Source organism: Macaca mulatta, chromosome 6 (assembly GCF_049350105.2).
Source record: "Macaca mulatta isolate MMU2019108-1 chromosome 6, T2T-MMU8v2.0, whole genome shotgun sequence".
Lineage (NCBI taxonomy): Eukaryota > Metazoa > Chordata > Mammalia > Primates > Cercopithecidae > Macaca > Macaca mulatta.
In genome coordinates this window covers 180,831,596-180,857,345 of record NC_133411.1, presented here as the reverse complement: position 1 = coordinate 180,857,345, position 25,750 = coordinate 180,831,596, and the positions used below count along the sequence as shown (strand labels likewise).

General features: G+C 43.4%; 1 protein-coding gene and 1 long non-coding RNA gene across 8 annotated transcripts in view; one reads left to right on the top strand and one right to left on the bottom strand.

The window, feature by feature from the left end:
* Positions 1–6,011, bottom strand: part of LOC114678969 (uncharacterized) — a 74,791-nt gene extending 68,780 nt beyond the window's left edge. For all 3 annotated transcript variants that reach the window (XR_013395001.1, XR_003730636.2, XR_003730635.2), the window contains exons 1-2: positions 5,827–6,011; positions 491–563 (exon numbers count right to left, since the gene is read on the bottom strand). This is a non-coding gene — a long non-coding RNA (uncharacterized LOC114678969). The remainder of the gene's footprint in view (positions 1–490; positions 564–5,826) is intronic.
* A 259-nt stretch (positions 6,012–6,270) lies between these two features.
* Positions 6,271–25,750, top strand: part of FBXW11 (F-box and WD repeat domain containing 11) — a 140,987-nt gene continuing 121,507 nt past the window's right edge. For 3 of the 5 annotated variants that reach the window (XM_015141401.3, XM_015141398.3, XM_015141397.3), the window contains exon 1: positions 6,271–6,483. In XM_015141401.3, coding sequence (XP_014996887.1) covers positions 6,439–6,483 — 45 coding nt within the window. In that variant the 5' untranslated portion in view covers positions 6,271–6,438. 5 annotated transcript variants of the gene reach the window in all.

The following is a 25,750-nucleotide window of genomic DNA, read 5'->3' as shown; positions in this document are numbered from 1 at the left end:
ATATTTGGCCGGGCGAGGTGGCTCACATCTGTAATCCCAGCACTTTGGGAGGCTGAGGCAGGTGGATCACCTGAGGTCAGGAGTTCGACACCAGCCATGGCCAACATGGTGAAACCCCATCTCTACTAAAAATACAAAAAATCAGCCGGGTGTGGTGGTGGGGGCCTGTAATTCCAGCTTCTGGGGAGGCTAAGGCAGGAGAATCGCTCGAACCCGGGAAGCGGATGTTGCAGTGAGCCGAGATCACGCCACTGCACTCCAGCCTGGGCAATAAGAGCAAAACTCCCTCTCAAAAAAAAAAAAAAATTATTCTCTCATATAGTCTCTGTGGGTAAGGGATCCAGAAATGGCTTAGATGGGTGGTTCTGACTCAGAGTCTCTCATGAGGTCAAGACTATTGAATGGGGCCGGGGAAGCCACTTCCAAGGCGGCTCACTTACAGGCCTGGCAAGTTAGTGCTAGTTGTTGGCAGATGGCCTTAGTTCCTTACCACATGGACCCATCCACAGGACTGCTTGATTGTCCCTATGACCCGGCAGCTCACTTCCTCCAGAGTAAACGACCTGAGAGAAAGAGAGCAAAGAGGAAGCCACATTACTCTTATAATCTACTCCTGGAACTCACACCCCATCACTTCCGCCATGTACTCCATTGGGAAAATTTAACATAAAGAATTATTATGGAGGACTAAGTACAAAGGGGGCAAAGACAACTGTAAAGAAACAGGGCAGGGCACAGTGGCTCATGCCTGTAATCCCAGCACTTTGGGAGGCTGAGGCAGGAGGATCACTTGAGGTCAGGAGTTCAGGACCAGCCTGGCAACCTGGCAAGACTCTGTGTCTACAAAAACTAAAAAAAAATAATTAGGCGTGTGGGGTGGCATGTGCCAGTGGTCCCAGCTACTCAGAAGGCTGTGGTGAGAGGACTGCTTGAGCCCAGGACTTCATGGCTGCAGTGAGCTATCATTGTGCCACTGCACTCCCACCTGGGTGACATTGCAAGACCCTGTCTTAAAAAAAAAAAAAAAAATACAGAATTAGCAGTTACAGGGAATAGCCAATAACTTTAGGGCTAAGCAAGTGCCCAAGGAAGGAACAAGCTTGGAAGTCTCTTCATTCACCACCCCCCACCCCTAGGCTGAGATTCAGACCTCACAGGAGAGAGGCTGCTTGTGGACCACCGCACAAAGTTTGCTTAGGAGTTACAGGAGGTCAGGCAGGGCATGGTGGCCCACACCTGTAATCCCAGCACTTTGGGGGGCTGAGGCGGGTGGATCATGAGGTCAGCAGTTCAAGACCAGCCTGGCCAACATGGTGTAAACCCCGTCTCTACTCAAAATACAAAAATTAGCTGGGCGTGGTGGTATGCACCTGTAATCCCAGCTACTTGGGAGGCTGAGGCAGGAGACTGGCTTGAACCCAGGAGGCAGAGGTTGTGGTGAGCTGAGATCGCACTATTGCACTCCAGCCTGGGTGACAGAGCAAGACTCCATCTCGAAAAAAAAAAAAAAAAAAGAGTTACAGCAGGTTGTGACCCAGCAAGGTGGCTCACGCCTGTAATCCCAGCACTTTGGGAGGCCAAGGCGGGTGGATCACCTGAGGTCAGGAGTTCAAGACCAGTCTCACCAACATGGTGAAACCCTGTCTCTACTAAAAATACAAAAAATTACCCAGGTGTGGTTGAGGACGCCTGTAATCCCAGCTACTCGGGCAGCTGAAGCAGGTAAATCGCTTGAACCCAGGAGGCGGAGGTTGCAGTGAGCTGAGATTGCGCCATTGCACTCCAGCCTGGGCGACAAGGGCAAAACTCCATCTCAACAAACAAACAACCCCCCAAATTAGCTGGGTGTGGTGGCATGCACCTGTAATCCCAGCTACTTGCAGGAGGCTGAGGCAGGAGAATCTCTTGAACCTGGGAGGCGGAGATTGCAGTGAGCTGAGATTGTGCCACTGCACTCCAGCCTGAGCAACAGAGTAAGACTCTGTCTCACAAAAACAAAAAAAGCCCGGGCGCAGTGGCTCACACCTGTATTCCCAGCACTTTGGGAGTCCAAGGCAGGTGGATCACGAGGTCAGGAGTTCAAAACCAGCCTGGCCAACATGGTGAAACCCTGTCTCTACTAAAGATACAAAAAATTAGCCGGGCTTGGTGGCGTGTGCCTGTAATCCCAGCTACTCAGGAGGCTGAGGCAGGAGAATTGCTTGAACCCGGGAGGCAGAGGTTGCAGTGAGCTGAGGTCACGACCACTGTACTCCAGTCTGGGTGACAGGGCAAGACTCCATATATTTAAAAAAAAAAAACAAAACAAAACACTTACAGGTCGAGGCTGGCAAGCAGGAAATTGCCTACTGAGGTGCCACTAAACTCACTGGGAAGCCACCACCCTCTGAATGTCCCAGCCCCCTTTGTGTGTGGGGAGGAAGGGATGGTTCTATAAGCCATTTGCTGCCATGTGCCACAGAGCAAGAAGGAAAAGAAAGTACACTGGAACCAGGATGAGAAGCCCTTCATTCTGCTGTGTTCCTCTAGTGCTCTCTACTGACAGAGTTAAACACAGTGCCAGCTGCCAGAGAAATATTTACAGGATCCTGCTCCAGTATCTCCAAGCATGGAAAAGAAGGGTAGATTTGGAGCTATGAGGTTATAAATTGATGACAGGCACACACATGTTCTGCTGCAGAAGAATGTATTTGATTACAGAGTGCTGTCCTGAGACCCCAGCAGGAGTGTTACATTGTATACAGTTTATGTTACGCACCATTGTGCCTTTCTACAATCTAAGCAATTCTGGGTTCTGAACTGGACCTCAGGGGAATCCCTTTGTTAAGATCATGTCTTGCAAACCTCAGCCAAGAGCTATCTGAAACACTGTGGGAAATGGGCCTCAGGGTGTTCTGCCTTTGTCTAAGACCAAATCTAATCAACAGCTGCCATCAAGCCTGAAGCAATAAGAGCACCTGAGTTCTTGTTTGAGAAGAGGTGAGAGCAAGGTGATAAAGCCTTGGCTCGGCTAGGCTCTTATATACCTTGGATAAGACTTCTTTTTACCATATATACAGTGGTTTTTTTTTTTTTTTAATTGTTGTTGTTTTGAGACAGGGTCTTGTTTTGTCACGGAAGCTGGTCTGGTACCCAAGCTGGTCATTCTGTCACCCAGGCTGGAATACAGTGGTGCAATCATGGCTTACTGCACCCTTAACCTCTCAGACTCAAGTGATCCTCCCACCTCAGCGTCCCAAGTAGTTGGAGCCACAAGTGTGAGCCACCATACTTGGCTAATTACTACGTATGAGTTTTTAACCCCACTGAGCTCCTGGAATTTGACCTAATAATATTGGTACTTTTTTCCTTTTAAGGCAGGATACAATTTTCTTTTCTTTTCTTTTTTTGGTAGATCATGGTGCAGCCACAGAGATGGCAGCCCCTCTCCATGCTCCCAGGGATATGATTTTAATAAAAGGAGAGAAACCTTGATTTATCTCCACGACAGTTCCAATGCCAGGGGATGCAAACTCAAATATCTATACAGGTTAGGGATGCAACTTAAATGAGTGAAGCATGCACATATAAGACAAAAAGGAGTGATGGCAACTGTGAAAAACCATAGAATATACGGTTAAATAAAGGTAGTTGCTATTTTAACCCCTGCATATTGTTGCCATGTAGATCTAATTGTCAGATATTCTAATTTTTCAAGAAAAGCTGGAAATTCAGATTTTTAAAACCTGAAACTATCAATTTTTTAAAACAGTAAAAAAGATGGTGTAGGATAAACATATGTATGTGAGGGGTCACATCCAGGTGTGACTCCTACCCCATGCCTGTTTTTATACCCCTGTACAATCCCTTCCTACACTAACTATGGGTTTACCAAGTGTGGTGCAACCAGAGGTTTGATAAGCATTTGTTCACAGGGGCTTGTCCTTTCTCAAGTCACTATGCAGACGTCTGAATGATAAAAAGCCACATGGTGGAGAGGCCCTAGAGGATGAAGTAATTTTGAATGCGATCCCAGCTGATTGCAGCCCAATTTGTAACCTCAGCTTATACCATGTGGGCCCGGGCTGAGCCCGGATTAGCCCACACAATTGTAAATCATAATAAACCATTGTTATTCTAAGCTACTGAGTCTTGAGCGGTTTGTTGTGTTGCAATAGGTAACTGAAACAGAGGTCATATCTAACTCCTTTGTTCTACTAATGAATGTCCTAAGGGCCATAGTGGAAGGGACCAGGTGAAATTCAGATAGCAGGACAGTGGCAAGAACTTTCCAATTCTGTGCTCTTCCTATTGCTTTTCTTTCAATTCCCTTGGTGAAAAGCACCAGGTAAGGACTATGCAACTTCAAAGTCTGCCTGCAGGGAACTTATACTGTGTCCTGAATGCACGCAAATTACTGTAACTTGGTCCTTGGTAATGGGAAGATTTCTAGGTCATCCAGCCCCTTTCACTTTATAGGTGCAGAGAATGCAAAAACAATTTGAGAAAGTGAAAAGCAGGCTCTGATATCTGGAAGCTGGCCTGGTACAATCAGACACGCCATGATGTTACTAGACCATAGCCTGGCCCTTATAGCTTGGCTTTGTGTTTTCCTGTAGAACAAAAACAATTCCAAAGAACATCAACATCAGACGAGGTCACTCTGTGACCATGATAGACCTAGACAAATACAAGACCACTCTATAACCAGGTCTAAACACAGATAAAAAGATAAAACCTGATGATTGTCCAAACCAGAAAAAATGACTCAACATCCCCACTTGGCTAATATGAGGGAGTTGCTGCTGCATTTTTTTTTCCCGTTTTTGAGACAAGGTCTGGCTCTATCAGGGTACAGTGGAGTGGTGCGATCTCCATTCACTGAAACCTCCACTTCTTGGGCTCAAGCGATACTCCCACCTCAGGCTCCTAAGTAACTGAGATAGCGGGCGGGCACCACTAGGCCCGGTTCATTTTTGTATTTTTTGTAGAGACTAGTTTCGCCATGTTGCCCAGGCTGGTCTGGAACTCCTGGGCTCAAGCAATTCGCCTGCCTCGGCCTACCAAAGTGCTGGGACTACAGGCGTGAGCCACCGCGCCCGGCCAGGCTGCTGTTTCTTTACCTCAATCTAGAATTCCCTTCCTCTAGGTAGGATGAACTGAGATGCTCAATCATGGAACGACCCTCTCTTCCTGACAGTAGCTAATCCAGTGAAGCTTTCACTTCCTTAAACCTCTCCCAAATCACTAACAACTCTTACCGGAGAAGCCCCATCTTTCCTCAATGTGTGTTCTCAGTCACTGCAACCAGTAATAAACCCAGTTTGTTCAACGACCCTTGTGTTCCTGGTGGGATTTGGTTAGAGGGCACTGACAGACCTAAGTTACACAGAGTTGGAGGCTGAGTTCACTAGAAGCAGTCTCCGCTTGTGTGTTCCTTCTTAGCCACTCTCTTGGTTAACGTCTGTCGTCCCTCTACCAGAATTAAGCTCCATGAGAACAGGGGCATATTGTCTCTCATGTTCAGAGCTGTTTCTCAGTGCCTAGAACGGTACGCAGCAGAAGCTGGATGCTTAAAAAATAACCATTTTCTGAAAGAATGAATAAGGGGCTCGATATACGCAGGTTCCCTTTAATCTCTCAGCTCCCCGTAGATCGCGTGACACACAGACAGCACCACAGCACATTTCCCCAAACCCCCATTTTCCCGAAGAAATCTCGAAACCCTCACTCCCGGGATGCCCATCCTCTCAGAGCCTCTTCCCCGGGCAGAGTTTCTCTCACTCGCTGGTCCCTTCACACCTAAGCCCCAGGCCTATACACCTTCCTAACGCCCCTAGAACCCACCTGTCTCCACCATCTGCCCCTGCCATCAGACACTGGCGGACGGGCAGCGCAGCTACCTAGGCGTCGAGTGGGCACTGCGGCATGGACCGCGCATGTGCGGAAATGGGTCGCACAAGCAGGATCTCCGACAAGTGAGGAGTTGCCTCGGAGTTTCCGTCCCGGTCTGGGCAGCCTTGGGCTGCCAGGAAGTCAGGAGAAGCTAGCCGGAAGGAGAACCCGGGCGCACGGCTTTCTGGGACACGTAGTCGTGGCGCTCTCGAGGCCCTACCATGAGCAAGCTCTTAACTCTTCAGGTGTGCAAGTCCTACGTCCACAGTCCAGTGCTACTGTCAGCTTGGAGTTCAGCTTCGGGCTGCCAAGAGCCAGCAGCCCGGTGTCAGAGGCTCGGTCCCACAACGCTCTGCGGGCCGCGGCGCCTGCTGGGAGGTGTAGTCCCCGCTCTGCGTACTGCGTTCGCCGAGGGGGAGGGCGGAGCTGCCGGCGGCCCGGGCGGGCTGGCAGCTAGAGTGGGTGCGATAGCCGCCTCCGCCTCTGCCGCCTCCGCCGTCGCCTCCTCCGCCCGGGCCGTTCGCTGCTGCGCGGGGAGAGCGAGGCGGGGCCGCCGGGGCCGCCATGGAGCCCGACTCGGTGATTGAGGACAAGACCATCGAGCTCATGGTGAGTGCGGCCCGCTGGACCGTCTGTGCTTCCGTCCGTCCGGCCCCGGGCGGGCCTGCCCACCTCAACGTCCGGTGCGAGGCCGGCTCTGGCCCTTCCCAGAAGCCTCGGCCCGGACCCGGGCCCCCAGCCTTCCCTGGCCTCGGACCCGGCGCGGGCTCCTCTGATCCCTCGACATCTCCGGCCGGTCCTGGCCCGGCCCCCTCTATGCCCCTCGTTTCTCCCCCACCCCCTGTCCCGTCTCCGGTCCCAGCTTTCGGACGACCCTCGCTCGTTTATGCTGTAGACTTAGGTCGCACTCGCTGTAGCACCCCATTCTCCTTCTTTTAGAAAGGGATTTTTTTTTTCTTTCCTCTGTTTCGGCCCAGGCCCGCACCGCGCTTGCAAGCTCCACTCAGGCCGAGTGAGGTGGTGGGAAGGAGTGCCGAGGAGATGGGTCAGGGCCGCCTGGGCCTCCGCGTCCTAGGAGGGGTCTCAGCACCCACTCCCCAGCCTAGGTCTGTGTGGATGCCAGGATAGGCCCTACAGAGCTGGGGGGCAGGGAGCTTTCGGGTTTGAAGCTGTGGCGGATAAGGAGGCCTCTTTCCCGGGCCCTTGTGGTGTCCGACTTCTCGGACAAAGGGTTTCCTACCCGGCGGAGAGGGATGTTTGCATAGCAAGGCCCCAGGTACTCTGGATTCCATCCCCCAGGAAAGAGAAGCCGTAACTTCACGTTTTCCAGAGCTGCTTTGGGAAATTGGGGATGAGTGGGGAGGGAGCCATCCTCATCACTGCCGCGAGTTCTTTCTTCTCAGAAAGAAAAAAAGGGGAATCCTTGGCCCCCGGGGGAAGCGAACACTCTTCTGTTAGAAACCACTGGCAGGCAGGCCAGACTCCCCGGTCCGTGGACACCCTCCACCCTCCTCCGAAGCTTTAGGATTTGAAGCCAGAAGGGGGTTTTAGGAACAGGACCGTGAGAGAGTGGCTAGAAGGGGATGATTTGGTGGAAGAAATAAAATATGGCAGATATTACTTGCCAATGTGAGCATTAGGGAAATCAAACTGGGCTCTGGAGAGTTGGGAAGAGGAAGTCTGCATCAGCAAATGGACATGTCCAGGATTTCTTCCTGTGGAAGCCTTGACAGTTTCTTTGTATCTCTCCTAACACGGTAACAACTTCTTCCCCAGGGCTGAGAGGAGAGAGGTGGAAGAATCTACTTAACCCAGCAAAATGTTTTCCTAGCCAGATTTTCTTCAATGTGAAAATGTTTATTGAGTCAGTGATTCCACTGGGTAGGGTTGGTGACATCAGAGCCACTTCCCCCATTTAACGCTATAAATAATAAATGGTGACACTGAAAGTCTGTTGGATAGCTGCATGGTTTCTGTGGATGGTGGTGTCTGGGGAGTTGAGATGCTTGCTTTAAAAATGGAAGTTCGGTAGCATAAATATGGAGGCAGTTTAATGTTTGCTGTCCTTTGCGTAATTCACAGAACTTGACTTCTCTAGCATTCTTGAAAACTAGGAGGAAAAAAGAGAAACTGATAGTTTTTGATTTTTGCGTGCGTGTGTGTGTGCACGTGGGGTTGTTTTCAAAGGGATAATGTCACATGCTGAGTGATTTTTCCTTTTCAGCATAATTTATCATACTTGTAGTCAAGTGTTTGGTATTCTGTAACTTTTGTAGTGGGTTATTTTGGTAAATATCTTAAATCGACTAAGTATATTACATATTCTTAAAAATGTACACCCAGTGCATGTACTTACAACAGAAGTACTTCATATCGAAAAATTGTAACTTGGTGACTCTTTGAAATTGGCTGTTCCCAGCTCCTTCCATTTCTATTCCTTTTGAAAATAACGAAAATGTATTTATTTTCAAAAGAATTATAAGAAATACGTTGTAACCCAAGTCAGTGTATGGTAAAAAACAAACAAAAACCCAAAAAACCAAAAAAACCTTTGTCCTAAATTCACTGGCTTCCTATGCTTATAACTTAAAAAGTTTTGATTTTACATGATAGCACTTAGATTTGATCTGAAAAGAGATTTCAACCTGTTAAGGACATTGGCTGTGGCCCAAATATATCAATTTTTGCCCCTGATTTTGCAGTAGGTTAGATATCCTTTCAGATTTGACATGGATAAACATGTTCCTGCACACAAACTGGGATTTAAACTGGAATCCTTAGAAAATTTTAACATAGAGTTCAGTTATATTACGATTAATTTTAAAATGGCCTTTTATTTAAGGATTTTGATATTTCCTGAAAGGGATACCAGTTAAGACTCTTAGACAACCCTTATCGTAAATTAAATATATGTATTTATTTTAGTAAAATAGCACAGGTGCTTAACAACTGATTGAGTAAATCCAGAATCAAATGTAGGAATGATAATGCCTTAGAATCTAATTGCATGTGGCTTTCTGTTTTCACTGCGTTTAAATTACAGTTTCCAGAACTGGGTTAAAAATATTTTTTACATTGGTTTCAAGATAATCCGATTGATGGAAGAAAAGGGGTTAAACTGATGGTGTTTTGAAAGCCTAAAGCATGAAATATTTTTAGATTTTTATGAGTCAGCTTCAGTACTCAAATATTTGTGATTGTGCTGCTTGTACCAGTTTGGCACTTAATGCTTAACAAGATAACTTTCATTTGCTATTCCAAAGTGTGCTGTATTAAAAAGAGGAAACAGACTTCTTGGTTATGTCCCTTTTCTAATCTTCATCCCTCTACTTTCCTTAATATTGATTCTTCTGTTTTTCCTTGCATTTTTGATAAGTATATTAGGAAATAAAGCTGGTAATAGCAGAATAATTAAATTTCTAAAATATAACCCCCCACTTTGACTCCTATCCCTGCCTGAGGCCTGGGTCCGCAAAGGGTGCTTCTCCTACTGACCCGCTCTATAGGATTCAGATTTTAGTATTAAGTCTATAAACTCTTAATTTAGACCCAGAATTTACAGTTACTAATGGTAAATAATTTAACCACCAGATGACTGTTAGGGCCTTATATTGGCCCGGTGCTATACCTGTTAGTGGGCCTGTTTTTCCAAACTTCTGAGTTTGGTAAAGTTCGCCTTATGAATGAGGTAGAAAACTAGTAATTCATTTTGGAAATATGTAAAGTTTATCAGGCTATGTTCAATGGACTTCATTGGGAAGAATGAGAACTGTACAGTATGTATCACATGGTATTTAACAACCCTTGAGTTAGGAATATGACTTGATTTTCAGGCACTCATCACTAGAAAGCACTCACAAGAGCTTCTGATGGGAAGAGAAAAATGATTAGATTACCCTGTAAGAAGACAGCAGAAATTGGTGCTATCACTTTAGGAAAGGTGATCCTGCCTCCTCTACAGGTGTGAGTGAATCCCCTCTTCCCTTTAAACAATTAATGGACGGTTTATAATTAATTGGTAAATGACTTCCCTTTTTGCTAAGTGACCTTAAGTGAGTCATTTCCTTTCTGTCTTATCTCTTAAGTGGCTGTATTACTTGTTGAATGAAGTAATACAGGTTAAAATACGCTGATCCTTATTAAGAAGGTGTGGGCAGGTGCGGTGGCTCATGCCTGCAATCCCAGCACTTTAGGAGGTGGGAGGATTGCTTGAGCCCAGGAGTTTGAGACCAGCCTAGGCAACATAGCAAGACCCTGTCCCTACAAAAAATAAAGAAAATTAGCCAGGCATAGTGGTGCACTCCTATAGTCCCTACTACTCAGGAGCCTGAGGTGGGGAGGATCTCTTGAGCCAAGGAGTTTGAGGTTGCAGTGAGCTGTGATTGTGCCACTGCACTCCAGCCTGGGTAACAGAGCAAGACGCTCTGGAAATGTCTTGTTTTCTTTTTGGATCATTTTTTTTTCTTCCTGTCATTGACTTTCTAAGGGGGTGAGTGGGGTTGTTTAGTGACTTCATCAAGAAACTGGATGTTACTTTGTCACCATCCTTCTCCTCATGTAGCACACCACTAGAGGTGCTGACTTACTGAATGCAGACTCAGTGGACACAGGTTTCAATAGGGTCCAAATGAATAAACCACACACACACACAAATTTATATAAAATATATAGACCTCACTGACCTGCCTAAAGAGGCTGTGGCCCAAATATATCAATTTTTGCCCCTGATTTTGCAGTAGGTTAGATATCCTTTCAGATTTGACATGGATAAACATGTTCCTGCACACAAATCTTGGCATTCTGGGCTCTTGACAGCTATAGTCTGTCTCCTGCAAACAGAGTGCTAGCCCAGGAGAATCGCTTGGCCATTACATAGATTCACAAAACAGCACATGTATGCCTTTTACTAGTGTTGTTTGAGCCTATGAATTCTAGAAACAAAATTATCTGCCTTGTAAGATCTGTGGGATCCTGGATTCCACCTTGTGATATTTGTTCTTCATAGAAAAGAAAGCATTTAAGTCCTAGTGATTCCAATTCCAATCTTCCTTTGTATTTCATTCTCCCTTATGGCTTTTCTGCCTACTTTCCTTGCTTGCTGTATATTCTAGCCAACGCATGGAGGACCATGGTCTTCCAAATTCTGCTCACATGTTTCCTTTGTCAGCATTGATAGAAATGGACCTAAGCCCATTTATTGAAGGCTACTGATGTTTATCAAAAGGATCTAATAGGTGGTTCTCTGGCCCAATTGGCTCAGGTTACCTCTCAGCAATCTTTTCTTTCATTTATGCTAATGAAGTCCTGTCCACCCCAATAAAACACAATAGGTGCCACCTGTTTTGATGTTCGTTTATATTATGGTAGCAGATACCATCTTGTTTTTGTGTCTGTATAGCACTGCCTATATGACACTCATTGTTAAATGAAATGAATGAATTCTGGCACTTTGTATTTATCCTGTAGCACTTAACATATTTCAGGCTTGTATTATAGTTACCTGTTCGTGTCCTCTGTTGAATGATAAACTCCTCATGGGAAGGGCTGGGGCCATATTTATCTTCCTGTGACACACCGTTCCTTCATACCACACGGCGTCGTCTTTGTGGTAGGCTTTCAGGAAATGTTGGGTTGAATTTTCCTGGTGATCATTTTCAGACATTAATGCCTTTTGCCTGTGTCTTAACTATCCTCTTTTCTAAGCATTTTCACCCACATTACTAATCCACACAATAATCAGTTCCTAAGTTTTATGGGACTTACGTCATCCTCTATATTATAAAAACTTGTGGTTGCGCCTAAACTCTTCTTCTAGAGGCTGTGTTTGATTGCCCTGTTACCCCTTCACAGGGCTCAGCATATGGGTGCTCAATATGGATTTAAATTAATGTTAGGTTTTCTTTTTTTCATGCAGTGAAACCTTTTAAGATTTCCTTTTGAATATCTTAAGACAAAGGTAGAGATGAATAGAGAAGTAAGATGGGGAGGGGGAAGAGGTGGGTGGTGTGTGGTTCATAGGACGTCCATAGACACAGTAACCTTTATTTACAGACTTTCCACACATACAGATTGATTTACATAGAACTCAGAGAGTGGTTGTTAGCAAAGAATTGAGGAAACTGAATACTTTTTACATCAGTTGGTGCAGGTTTGCCAAATAGTTGATAAGCTCCAAGGGCTCCATGACCTTAGAAAAGCATGATTTAGCAGAAAGGGCATGGGCTTTGAAGTGAAACACCTGAGTTTGTATCCTAGCTCTGTCACTTGCTAGCTGTGTGACCTAAAGAAAGGTAACCTTTCTGCAGTATGATTTTATTATATGTAAAAATAAGAAAACTTAGGTATTGGTCTGAGTTGTTGGGAGGATTATATGAGAGAGGTGTGTGAAAGGACTTTGCAGAGGCTTGCTTTTCTTCAAATGCCGACCATACTAACTTTCCCCACAAGTACAGGGACCTTAAAGCAAAGTCAAGACAGATGGTGTGGAAAAGGTTTTTATTTATTTCTCCTGAGTTGCGCACGTATTTATTTGTGAGGCTTTACAGAAGACTAACATTTGGTTGCTTTTAGCCATACATTTAATGAGCCATCTTTGGGAGAAACAATGAAATCATACAGAGACAATACTGTCTTGGAAAATCTGGGAGGTACTATTACAGTGACTACCAATTTGGCGTAATTAGGTCTATGCTGTAACTACAGAGAGAACCCCCCCAGTCCTATTTTTATACCTGGTATCCTGACAGAAAGAGACTGGTGATTAGTTTATGTTGACATTGAGCGTTGGGTTTTATGTTTAATCGGTTTAGTTTAGACTGACAAATTGTGATTTTTGAATTCTTATTATTATCATCATCAAAGCTGATGGTTTTGACCTTAACAGAATAAGCAGTGAGAATTCATACAAGATTTCCTTATGAGTTGTATTATTCATTGAATTAGTTGACAATGGGGGAAGAAACTTGTTGGTTAAGAATGTGCTCGTTACCCTTGGTTAGTTTCTGCTGATCACAATTGCTTAAGAGGAAGTTTGTCTTTGTAGGCAAATGAGAGACAGACCAGGAAGACCTGACAATCCAGTAGGGTGTCTCTAACCTGGTTCTTACTGTTTTAATGAAACTAAAAGATGGAAGAGTTCTGTGATGTCAGCGGGAAGCATTTTTAGGAAATTCCCTCTCAGATTGAGTCAACAATGAAGATCTTCACAAAATGGAAAGCTGTGAAGTAGAAACACTGGGACATTAACATGAAAAATGAAAAAAAAAAAAAAAAAGCTTTGGCTCTTTGGCTTGTGATAGAGACGTGTGTAAATATAAGTATATTGAATGTAGGAAACCATTGTATAGTAAAAAGCCTCTGATCCACAGAAGAAAAAGAAAGACTGAGGTTCTACTATTGTGAAAAAGGAACTTGAGTAATTTTTAATGTTTATTTTTTTAGGAGTTAACTTGAGAACATTGAACCGGTTTTGGTAACTAACAAATATATTTTGGCTCTCTGAAGTGACTACATGATAGATTCAAAGAGAAAGGGAGCAGAGGGGCAGGAAGAACTCAGTCCTGGTACTCTCACTTGGCATCTGTTAATCTTTGTATTACTAGCATAAGGCCTGCCAGCAATTAGGCATTGAAGAAATATATATACATATATATATATATATATTTTTTTTTTTTTTTTTTTTTTTTTGAGACGGAGTCTCGCTCTGTCGCCCAGGCTGGAGTGCAGTGGCCGGATCTCAGCTCACTGCAAGCTCCGCCTCCCGGGTTCACGCCATTCTCCTGCCTCAGCCTCCCGAGTAGCTGGGACTACAGGCGCCCGCCACCTTGCCCGGCTAGTTTTTTGTATTTTTTAGTAGAGATGGGGTTTCACCGTGTTAGCCAGGATGGTCTCGATCTCCCGACCTCGTGATCCACCCGTCTCGGCCTCCCAAAGTGCTGGGATTACAGGCTTGAGCCACCGCGCCCGGCCTATATTTTTTTTTTTTTAAGGGAAGGGAGAAAAATTAACTCACTAGTAAAGGAGAAAAGCCTGAGGATTCAAGAGGTCCAGAAATGAGTCTGTTTAGTCAAATTGCTGTGGTTGTGTTTTGCTATAACTTGTTTTGCATTTTGGATAGTTGTACCTTGAAAAACGTAGTATACTGTTTTAGCAGTTAGCTACTGGCCATAGTTCACTAGCTACTTTTGTCAAAATTGGGTTTCCAGTTTATTCTTAGGCTTAAGAATAATACCACTTAATGGGAAAAGCTTGAGACCTCATTATTTGCTTGGGATTTTACTTTTGTGATCTCCTTAAAGTTGTGAGTCTTAAGGTATTTTCATCCGATTGTTATAGTGAGGTTAATCATAGACCGGCGTTTCAGTCACTTTAATTGCTTTACCTACAATATGAACAATCAGAACATCTTTAAGAGTCATTGCCTGTGGACTGTCAACACATCTTAGAATTTAAAAATTACTTGGGTTCAGCTGGATTTGAGTTTCTTTGTCACAGTCACAATCTTTGCTGCTAAACATAAAGACTACTTGAGTACCATTATAGTGTGTCTTGCCACAATCTTTTTTTTTTTTTTTTTTTTTTTGAGATGGAATCTTGCTCTGTTGCCCCAGGCTGGAGTACAGTGGCACAATCTCGTCTCACTGCAACCTCTGTCTCCCCGGTTCAAGTGACTCTCCTTCCTCAGCCTCCCAAGTAGCTGGGATTGTAGGCATGTGCCACCAGGCTCAGCTAATTTTTGTATTTTTAGTAGAGGCAGGGTTTCACCATGTAGGTCAGACTGGCCTCAAACTCCTGACCTCAAGTGATCCGCCCACCTTGGCCTCCCAAAGTGTTGGACTATAGGTGTGAGCCACCGAGCCCAGCCTATAGTATGTTTTGTTTTAGCATTAATTTTGTAGGTTTTAGGCTGGGCATGGGGACTCACACCTGTAATCCCAGCCCTTTGGGAGGCCAAGGTAGGCAGATCGCTTGAGCTAAGGAGTTTGAGGCCAGACTGGGCAACATGGTGAAACCCTGTCTCTACTTAAAAAAAAGAAAAGAAAAGAAAAAAATATCATGGGCCTTATAATTGCATGGCTCTTTGTTAATTAAATGCTTCTTTAAGCGGCAAGATCTAGGGAATTAACCCGTTCGGGATGGCCCAACTGATTAATCTAGGCTGAAATATTTACTCTTCTGTATTTTCATAGTACTCCATTTTCATGTTAATTAATGTAGGACCTTTGAGAGTAAAGCTTGATTTCTTCTCCTCCCTCAGAAATCATGGGCTTTCTGACCCTTGAACTGTGGAGTCCATAGTGCTCCATGAAAAGGGCATGGGCTCTACTACCTAGCAGATGTGGGACTTTGGACAGGTTACTTCTTTCTGCTCATCTTTTTTGAGAATTAAATATGGGTAATTAATGTGAAGTACTTGGCCAATTAGTAGCTCTTCAATAAGGTAGGTATTACTATAATTACTGCAGGAGCATTTTGGCTGTAATGTAGCAATTGAGGAAGTAGCAAATTTATGTTTGAGTAAGTTCAGTCTTTTTGTTTTTATCTTTGTTGTCCTGTTGAATGCCTTTTCTCTCTCCCTTTTAGTTTAGAATTTGCAGTCTGAATTGGTAGAAAAAGAATGTTGATATAATGTGGATAGGACTTAATATTTAATAGTGTCACCTAGTAAATTGTTTATTAGCATTCTTTATGATTTTTCCCAGTTTATCTGATGATTGGCCATTGTACGGGACTGGCCTTTATTGAGTCAGAAGTTCACTCTTAAGTTATATGTTTTGAAGCACACTGTATTTTAGGTAGAGGATTTGGGTAATACGTAGATAGGATGTCTTATATGGTAGCAAACCAAAACATTTCTTTGTTAGGTATGTAAATAAATATCTTTATGGTAGATATTTGAGCCCTCTCATATCATTATTTTTGGCTGACAAACTTTTTATAATGGTGGAGGAGCTATCTTAGAAAATGGATAAGAAAGTTCAATGTAGCTGAATGATCTAGGACAATTTATATGGATGATAGGGTAAGTTTTTTTAGCTGCTCTCATTTGGAAGTTGCACGCTATTTAGTCATGAGTAAATATTAATGTTAGGGATGTTCCACTATTTGTTATGAGTTTTGTATCCTTTCAACACAGAGGTGAGGAATGCTGCTGCAGGCATTTTATGCCAAATAGCTGACTCAGGGGTTATAACTTTTTTCCTGTGCTTCAGATCCACCATTCCATTGACCCTTCCTTCCATTTCTTGGAGGCTGTCCTTTGCCGCTGGTGCCATGGTGGGTGTATGGATTGCTTTCTGTCTTTCAACAGTTACCGAAGTGCATGTTTGGGATTTTGTTGAAGAAAGCTGGATACAGTAAACGGAAAGAATCTTGGAAGATGCTTGACTGCTGTCTTTTCTCAGACTAGTCTGAAGGGGAAAACCCCCATTCATTCTGGATTGGTGGATCTGAAGTACAAAATATTTTCCAGGTAAGCAATTACCCTGTATTGTTTTGTTTTGTGGAACTCAACTCGCTGAAAGAAATTTTGAAAAATATTTTTCAAATATTTGTCCATTAATAGGGAAAGGGAGAAATATTAGATGTTTGTGCGTAGTGTCATGTTTGGCCATGTTTGGGTGTGGATCAGTGAAGGTATATGTGGCTGAATTGCTGGTAAAAACTGTGTTTTACTGTAAGAAGTGCAGTTATTATTATTTTGAGACATTCTGTCGCCCAGGCTGGACTGCAGTGGCATGAACATGGCTTACTGCAGCCTTGACCTCTTGGCCTCACACGATCTTCCCGCCTCATCCTCTCAGGTAGCTGGGACCACAGGCGTGTGTCACCATGCTCAGCTAATTTCTTTTTTGTAGAGACAGGGTCTCGCCATGTTGCCCAGACTGGTCTTGAACTCCTGGGCTCAAGTGATTTGCCTGCCTTGGCCTCCCAAAGTGTTGGGATTATAGACATGAGCCACCACGCCTAACTCAGTTATTTTTACGTTAAGCCCAAATAGTTTTTATTCATAGTTTGATAGGAAATACAGTAAACAGGGACATATATTGTTTAGGGAATAGCTTGTAAAATATGGAAAACAAATGGTAACTTTGAGGCATTCTCACATGATTTATATAATAGTTAATACCCGTTCAAAATATTTTTTGCAGTTTCAGTAAAGTGATTTTATTCTGAGGTCTCTAGGAGGGTCTTCTTGGGGAAGTTTACTAACTGTAGCAACTGCTTATTGAGAGCATGTGCTGCATGCCAGTTACCTTTGTATGCACTTTACCTATACTACGTAATTGGCACAGTGCTTCACCTGCATTTTACAGCTAGTGAAATGGAGCTCATGAGCATAAAGTGCCAGTTTCTCAGGTCATGCAGCTGGTAAATGGTAGAACCAAGCTTTAAACTTGGGATTAGGTGTCCTCAAAGTTCTCACTCTTTCTGACTTATTACACTTACTGAAGTTTGTACTTCAACCTTTAAATTTTCAAATTGCCTGTCTGTAAGAGCAAGGTGTGATTTTCTTCAACACGTTTCCACTCAAAGAACACTTGCTGGGTCATTGTTGGCATGGCATTTTAATCATTTAATATGATTAAATGCTTGCTTACTGAAAAATCAGATCTTCAGTCAGTTCATCAAGTGAACATAAAGGTAATTTAGGGAGTAGAGAGACAGTGCATTTAAATACAAGATGTGCTTTATACAGGGAAGTATCACTTGGTTCAGTGAACTCAAACCTGTATCTTCTCAGTTCCTCCTCAGTATTTATTATTTAAATAGCTCAGTAGCTCATTATGTAGGCTTCTTTTGGCCTGTGGTTTGTCATCCTTACAAGTAAGGCATTGTCAGGCAACATTCTTGAAAACATGACTTTTTTCGGTATTTAATATTCTTTCTGGAGAACATCCTACTCCCTTTCATCTTAAAAAAATTTCTTTTTATTATAGATGGACACTCTGACTTTGTGATCCTTGTTTTAGTTTAATACTTTCACATTTGCTAATGTTTCTCCTCTGGTGAGATTGTGGCTTACTGCAACCTTTGCCTCCCAGGTTCAAGTGATTCTGGTGCCTCAGCTGCCCAAGTAGCTGGGATTACAGGCGCGTGCCACCGTGCCCAGCTGATTTTTGTATTTTTAGTAGGGATGGGGTTTCGCCATGTTGGCCAGGCTGGTGTCGAACTCCTGGCCTCAAGTAATCTGCCTGACTTGGCCTCCTGAACTGTTGGGATTACAGGTGTGAGCCTGTAATTGTCTTCTGAAGGATAGTCAGGACAGTCAGGTGGTGGTGGTGGTGGTGGTGGTCATGGTACTAGTAGGAGAAGTAATAGTTAACACTGGGCGCTTATTATTTACTGGGCATGATTCTAGATATTTTATACTTATAAACTTATTTTATCCTTATACAGGTTGAGTATCCCTTGTCTAAAATGCTTGGGATCAGAAGTGTTAAGAATTTTGGATTTTTTTCAGATTTTCAAATATCTGCTGTATACTGATTCAGCATCCCTAATCTAAAATCTGAAATCCGAAAAGTTTCAATGAGCATTTCCTTTGAGCGTCATGTTGGCACTCAAAACATTTTGGATTTTGGAGCACTTTGGATTTTGTATTCTTGGATTAGGGATACTCAACCTGTAGTAACCTCATGAGGTAGGTACCATTATTTCCACCCTACTGGTGAGGAAACTAAAGGGTAGAGTAGTTAAATAACATGCTCTAGATCACACATCTTGTAAGGGACAAAGGTGAGATACGAACCCTGGCAGTCTGGCTTCAGAGAATGTGCTTCTTACCTCTATTCTATATTATCTGTAGATTAGAGAGTATCATCCAGTAATAGAGGGGCGGAAGTCCTAAAGACTAAAACTATATATTCTGATTTCAAGAAATCATTGCAAAAGGAAAGGAAACAGTTTTATATATTTCTTACCTTCTGTAGAAAACAGTCTAGCTCTCAGGTTCTGCATTAGCCATCTAGGGCTGTCAGGCTGTTTCCTAAGGCAACTTGGAATAGGTTAGTTCGAGGTTACATTTTAGTACAGTGCTGTCCCATAGAACTTTTTGCAGTGATTGAAATGTTCAGTGTCTGCACTGTTAAATATGGCAGTTTTGAAGTGTGGCTCAAAGTAACTGAATTTTTAATCTTAATTTTAATTAAATTGACATTTAAATAGCTACATGTGGAGATTATAACCTGCCGTCATCCTAGGTGCAGTCCTTGGTTTAATACTCACAGAAATTTGATCTGCTGAGCAGGCCCAAACATCCCCTTATCCCAGGGTTGGACTAACATTAACCAACCTTACAAGACTGATGTGTAAAACCTAAATCTTAATTTATTTACGATGATTTAAGTGTGTTGGCATGTTTAGTATATTCTTTTTTTTTTTTTTTTTTTGAGACAGTCTGTCACTCTGTCGCCAGGCTGGAGTGCCGTGGTGCGATCATGGCTCACTGCAACCTCCGCCTCCCAGGTTCAGTCAATTCTCCTGCCTCAGCCTCCTGAGTAGTTGGACTACAGGCGCACATCACCACACCCAGCTGATTTTTGTATTTTTAGTAGAGAGGGGGTTTTACCATTGTTGGCCAGGATGGTCTCGATCTCTTGACCTCGTGATCCACCCACCTGGGGCTTCCATAGTGCTGGGATTACAGGCGTGAGCCACTGCACCCGGCCCAGTATATTGTTTTTTGATAGGCAGATTTACTTACTAGGTCCTAATTAATATGCTAGTTTAATTTTTTCAAACAAGTCAGAGAGCTCTGAAGACTCTAGCCAAATGACTGGAGTATTCTCTTCATATAAGAAGACTTCATCAGGGAAGAAAGTCGTCTTTGCTGGCCTGGGACTGAGACACCCTCTTTCAACTTACTTTTAGGGATGGTGGTTTTTCCCTGTGGCAAAGCCTCTCGACTCTTCTGCTTGCTGTTGCTTCCCAGATCCTTTTGTGATTAATGCATTTGTTTTTAGACAGATTAGTACATTCAGCTTGAACGCACCCTTGACTTATAGGTCTGAGAAGCCCTTTGTTTTCATTAAAGTTCCTTTGTCACTGCTGTAATCCATTTTGTGTTCATTTGCAACTCTGAGAAAACAGTTGAATTTTCCTTGCTTCCGTGTGACGTCTTTATATTAAAGTGAGTTCAGTTTGGGTTATGGCGAATTTGAGTTGCCTATGGATGAATTGTCTAAGAAGAGAAGTATCTAGTAGGAATACTGGCCTGGAGTTCATTAGAGAAGGCGGGGTTAGAGAGAAATACTGGGGAGTTTTTAGGTGCAGTGGTAGCTGACTAGACTTTGGTACAGTTATATGATTACTCAGAGTATAGACCGAAGAATGATATTGATGTATGGGAATGCCAACATAAAAGAATGGGCTACAGCTAAGGTCAGAACCTGAGATCATATGTGATGTTGACCAAGAGGTGTTATTACCACCCTCTCCTTTTTTCTCTTTCCCTTCCCTTCCCTTCCCTTCCCTTCCCTTCCCTTCCCTTCCCTTCCCTTCCCTTCCCTTCCCTTCCCTTCCCTTCCCTCCCCTCCCCTCCCCTCCCCTCCCCTCCCCTCCCCTCCCCTTCCCCCTTTCACCTCCCCTCCCCTCCCCTCCCCTCCCCTTCTCTCCCCTCCCCTCCCCTTCCCCCTTTCCCCTCCCCTTCCCTTCCCCCTTCCCACTCCCCTCCCCTTCCCTTCCCTCTCCCTTCCTTCCCTTCTCCCTCCCTCCCTTCCTTCCTTCTCTCTCTCTCTCTTTTCTTTCTTCCTTTCTTTCCTTTCTTTCGTTCTTCTCTCTCTCTCTCTCTCTCTCTCTCTTACAGAATCTCACTCTGTCACCCAGGCTGGAGTGTCATGGCATGGCCTCGGCTCACTGCAACCTCTGCCTCCCGGGTTCAAGTGGTTCTCCCACCTCTGCCTCCTAATTAGCTGGGACTACAGGCACATGCCAACACACCTGGCTAATTTTTGTATTTTTAGTAGAGATGGGGTTTCACTATGTTGGCTAGGCTAGTCTCAAACTCCGGACCTCGTGGTCTGCCTGCCTTGGCCTCCAAAAGTGCTGGGATTACAGGCATGAGCCACCGCCTCTGGCCTCTTTTTTTTTTTTTTTTTTGGAGATGGTGTCTCGCTCTGTTGCCCAGGCTGGAGTGTCATGGCATGGCCTTGGCTCACTGCAACCTCCACCTCCCGGGTTCAAGTGATTCTCCCACCTCAGCCTCCCGAGTAGCTGGGACTACAGGCGTGCACCATCACGCTCAGCTAATTTTCGTGTTTTTAGTAGAGATAGGGTTTCGCCATGTTGGCCAGACTGGTCTGGAATTCCTGACCTCAAGTGATCCTCCCACCTAGGCCTCCCAAGGTGCTGGGATTACAGCCAACCTCCCGGCCACACCCTCTCCTTTTCATCTTGACTTGAGAATTTTGTTACAGCCTGCTAGTACTTATTCCTAGTCAGCAAACATTTGGGTTGTGACTTTCTCTTCTACTGTAATAGTGTGCTTAATTTTTGAAATGTGTTTTTGAGAACATATCTTATGTACATTTATGCAAACTCAAATTTTACGCATCCGGTGACAAAAATAAGAGAAACAGAACCTAAACAGTAAAGATGGGAACCTAAAACGTAAGATGGGAAATGGGAATCTGTTCTTTCAGTCTGTCTCATTTCCTGAGTGCCTTTTATCTATGATTATGGTATTTTAAAGACACACACTTTTAACGTCACAACATGAGGCCTAAATACAAGCCAGCTATTTTATCCGCTAGTCAGTTGAAGAAACAGCGAACTGTTCCAATGCTGGAGTAAAAATTAGTGGTGTTAAAATTATTGAGATGCTGTGTTGGTCTCAAGTATGGCATATCCTTAAGGGATTTTTGAGGCATATTTTTGTCTTATGCTATTTTCACCTTACATATTCACTTCAGACTCTCCTGCAACCACACTGTAACTAAGTTTTGATAGTGAAAGCATGGAGACATGAAGAGTTCATTATAGCTGCAGTCAATCAATACTTGACAAATTTTTTGAATGAATTACTGTATCTGTGATACAAAATTAAGGTACAAAAGGAGCTGGGTGCCATGACTCACTCCTGTAATCCCAGCAAGCACTTTGGGAAGCCAAGGCAGGTGGAGCACCTGAGGTTAGGAGTTCGAGACCAGCCTGACCAAGATGGCGAAACCCTGTCTCTACTATAAATACGAAAATTAGCCGGGCGTGGTGGCACGTGCCTGTAATCCCGGCTACTTGGGAGGCTGAAGTAGGAGAACCGCTTGAACCCGGGAGGCGGGGATTGCAGTGAGTCAAGATCGCGTCATTGCACTCCAGCCTGGGCAACAGAGCAAGACTCGATCTTAAGAAGAAAAAAAAAAGTGCAAAAGAGAGTACTAAGCAAAAAAAAAAAAAAAAAGTTTCTCATTCCTTCTAGCCACCCAACTACATTCTTGTGTAACCTTCCTATACATATGTGTATCCTGTACACATTATTTTTGCACCTTGATTTTTTAAGTAAAATATGACTCAGTTATCTTTCATATCAGTTCCCAAAAAGCTGTCATATTTTTTGAGGAGATAATGTAATTTAAAAAATAGGTGCTGATTTATTGTACAGATATGCCATAATTTGTGTAACCAGTTTGGACTGATGCATGTGTAGGTGATTTCTAGTCTTTTGCTGTTATAGTTAATGCTATAAAGAAGAACTGTGCATATGGAATGTGTCTTCAGGACAGGATCTTGGGCATACTTACTAGGTGCTTTTATGAATCTGATAGACAGTGCCACATTGTTCTCCAGTCACGTTGCAACAATTTATACTCTCACAGACCTTGAGTAAGAGTGCTCTTATTTCCTGACAGTCTCATGGTATTACATGAATTTTAAACTGTTTGCTTTTTAAATTGTTCTCTTTTTTCTCTGTTAACTTTTTATTATGAAAAATATCATATACATCTAAGAGTTGGGGTAAAAAAGTACAACAAACATTTATATACTCTGTCCACCTACATTCAACAATTGTTAATATTTTGTCATATTTGAGTCATTTCTCTGCTACCCCCTCTCCCTTCTCTTCCTCTTTCCCCTTCTTCCCTCCTTCCCATTTCTCTCCTTTTCTCCTTACCTCTCTTACTGTCTTTTCCTTCCTCCCTACCTCCCTTTTTTGTTGTTAAAAATTTGCAAGTAAGTTGCAAACATCATAATACTTAACCCCTAAGTTTTCAGCACATATCTCCTAAAAATAAGGATAGTGTCTCTCTCTTCCTCTCAAAGCATTACATGCATACACACAACCATATCTCCAGGTATACAACCACGTTATATATAATCACATATACTTTATACATGTGTAACTACAATACCGTTTTCACATCTAAGAAAATTAAAGTAATTCCGTAATATAATATCAAACGTCAATTAAATCTAAATTTTCCTTATTGTCTCAAGAATGTCTTTTATACCACCCTCACTTCTTTAAAACAAACAAACTGACAAAACAGGATCCAAACAAAGTACACCCTTTGTATTTGGTTATGTTTCTTGTATTCTTCTTTAAGAACAGTTCCTTTACCCTTTTCCCTCCTTTCCCTGCATTAACTTGTTTGAAGAGACCAGCTCTGGTTGTCTTGTAGGTTGTGTAACCTTGTGCATTCATTATTTCCTCGTGGTGTCTTTTAACTTGTTTCTCTAGCTGCTCTACTTCCTGTAAACTGGAAGTTAATTGAGATGCATCCAGGTTAAACATTTTGACGAGAATGCTTCATCACAGGTGAAGTGCACTTCACATTGAGTCATATCAGGAGGCACTTAATGACGGGTTATCCCGTTATGAGCAATGCTAACTTTGATTCCTTGGCTGAGGTGGCAGCAGCCAGATCTTTCCATAATGAAGGTAAAATTTTCTCCTCTGCTATTAGAGAGGAATCTATGGGACACTATTTTGGCACCTTGTAAATATCCTGTTTCATTACAGCCTTTCACCCATTGGTTTCATTATCCTGATCCTGAAATCGGTTATTACAATAGGGGTTACAAAATTACAGATTTTTTATTTTTTTAGACAGAGTCTCACTCTGTTGCTCAGGCTGGAGTGCAGTGGCACAGTTTCGGTTTACTGCCACCTCCGCCTCCCGGGTTCAAGTGATTTTCCTGCCTCAGCCTCCTGAGTAGCTGGAAGTACAGGTGCATGCCACCACGCCCGGCTAATTTTCATATTTTTAGTAGAGATGGGGTTTTGCCATGTTGGCCAGGCTGGTTTTGAACTCCTGACCTCAGGAGATCCGCCCACCTTGGCCTCCCAAAGTGCTGGGATTACAGGCGTGAGTCACCATGCTGAGCCAAAATTGTAGTATGAATGTATGTATGTATATATTTATTTATTTATTGAGGTGGAATCTCGCTCTGTTGCCCAGACAAGTGCAGTGGCATGATCTCAGCTCACTACAGCCTCTGCCTCCTGGGTTCAAGCAATTCTCCTGCCTCAGCCTCCCGAGTAACTGGGATTACAGGCATCTGCCACCATACCTGGCTAATTTTTGTATTTTTATTAGAGACAGACTGGTCTCAAACTCCTGACCTCAAGTGATCCGCCTGTCTTGGCCCCCTAAAGTGCTGGGATTACAGGCATGAGCCACTGTGCCTGGCCAGAATTGTAGTTTTTAAATTGCCATTCCCACAGGCCGCCCCCATTTTTCTTCCTTCCTTTTCTATATCACCATACTCTCCTGGACTTTTATTTATTCAGTGTTAGCAATCAATTACAGTCTTTGCTGATGCTCAGATTGTCTCAGGTTTTGCTATTGATAGCTTTTTCTAGGTAGCTCCTCCTGTTTCATTTTGACATGACCCCATCAGTGTTTTTTTTTTTTTCTATTGGCTTTTTTGGCACAACAAGATGTCCCAGACTCACGTTTTATTTCCATAAGGTGATCAGGAATCAGCCATTTCTCCAAGGCTCTGGTTCTTTTTAGTGAGGAATGGTATTTAGAAACTAAAATCATTGCTGTGGATTGTCATTGCTTCTAGACCCTTTCAGTGGACAGAACTAAGAAATATGTTTATAAAGAACCATGAGTTCATGTTATTTCTCATTCAGATGTAATATTAGAGATTTTTTTCTGACTCTGTTGGCCTCTTAAGTTTCCAAATCTAAGGGACCTTATCAGTGTCATGGCCCCATCAAATTAAGATACACATTGTGACTTAAATAGGCAGATAAATAGTTTCATCCATTCATTATTGAGCATGTACTCTGTTCTAGATACTGTTTGGGGAATACAGAACAGAATCAAATGCATACCTTGCTTCCAGAAGCTTGTAGTCTTTTACATAAGAAAGTATAGCATAGTGTGAAAACTTGTAAGGATCATGGGAGGTAGACAAACAGTGTTGTAGGAATTAGAAAAGGAAGGAAATTTGATAAGGGATATTTTTAAAACTTACCCTTGGCCGAGTGCGGTGGCTCACACCCGTAATCCCAGCACCTTGGAAGGCTGAGGTGGGTGGATCACCTGAGGTCAAGAGTTTGAGACCAGGCTGGCCAACATGGCGAAACCTGTCTCACTAAAAATGCGAAAAAATTAGCTGGGCGTGGTAGTGGGTGCCTGTAATCCCAGCTGTTCAGGAGGCTGAGGCAAGAGAATCGCTTGAATCTGGGAGCTGGAGGTTGCAGTGAGCCGAGATTGTGCCACTGCACTCCAGCCTGGGCAATAGAGTGGGACTCCGCCTCAAAAACAAAAACCAAACCAAAACAAAACAAAACAAAAAAACAACTTACCCTTTGAGGCTCGAGCAGAAGTTAGACATAAACATGGATGTATTGGGATAGTGGAGCTTCATAGCAAAGAGAACCAGGTGAACAACGATTTGCAGACAGTGGTGTTTGTTGTCTATC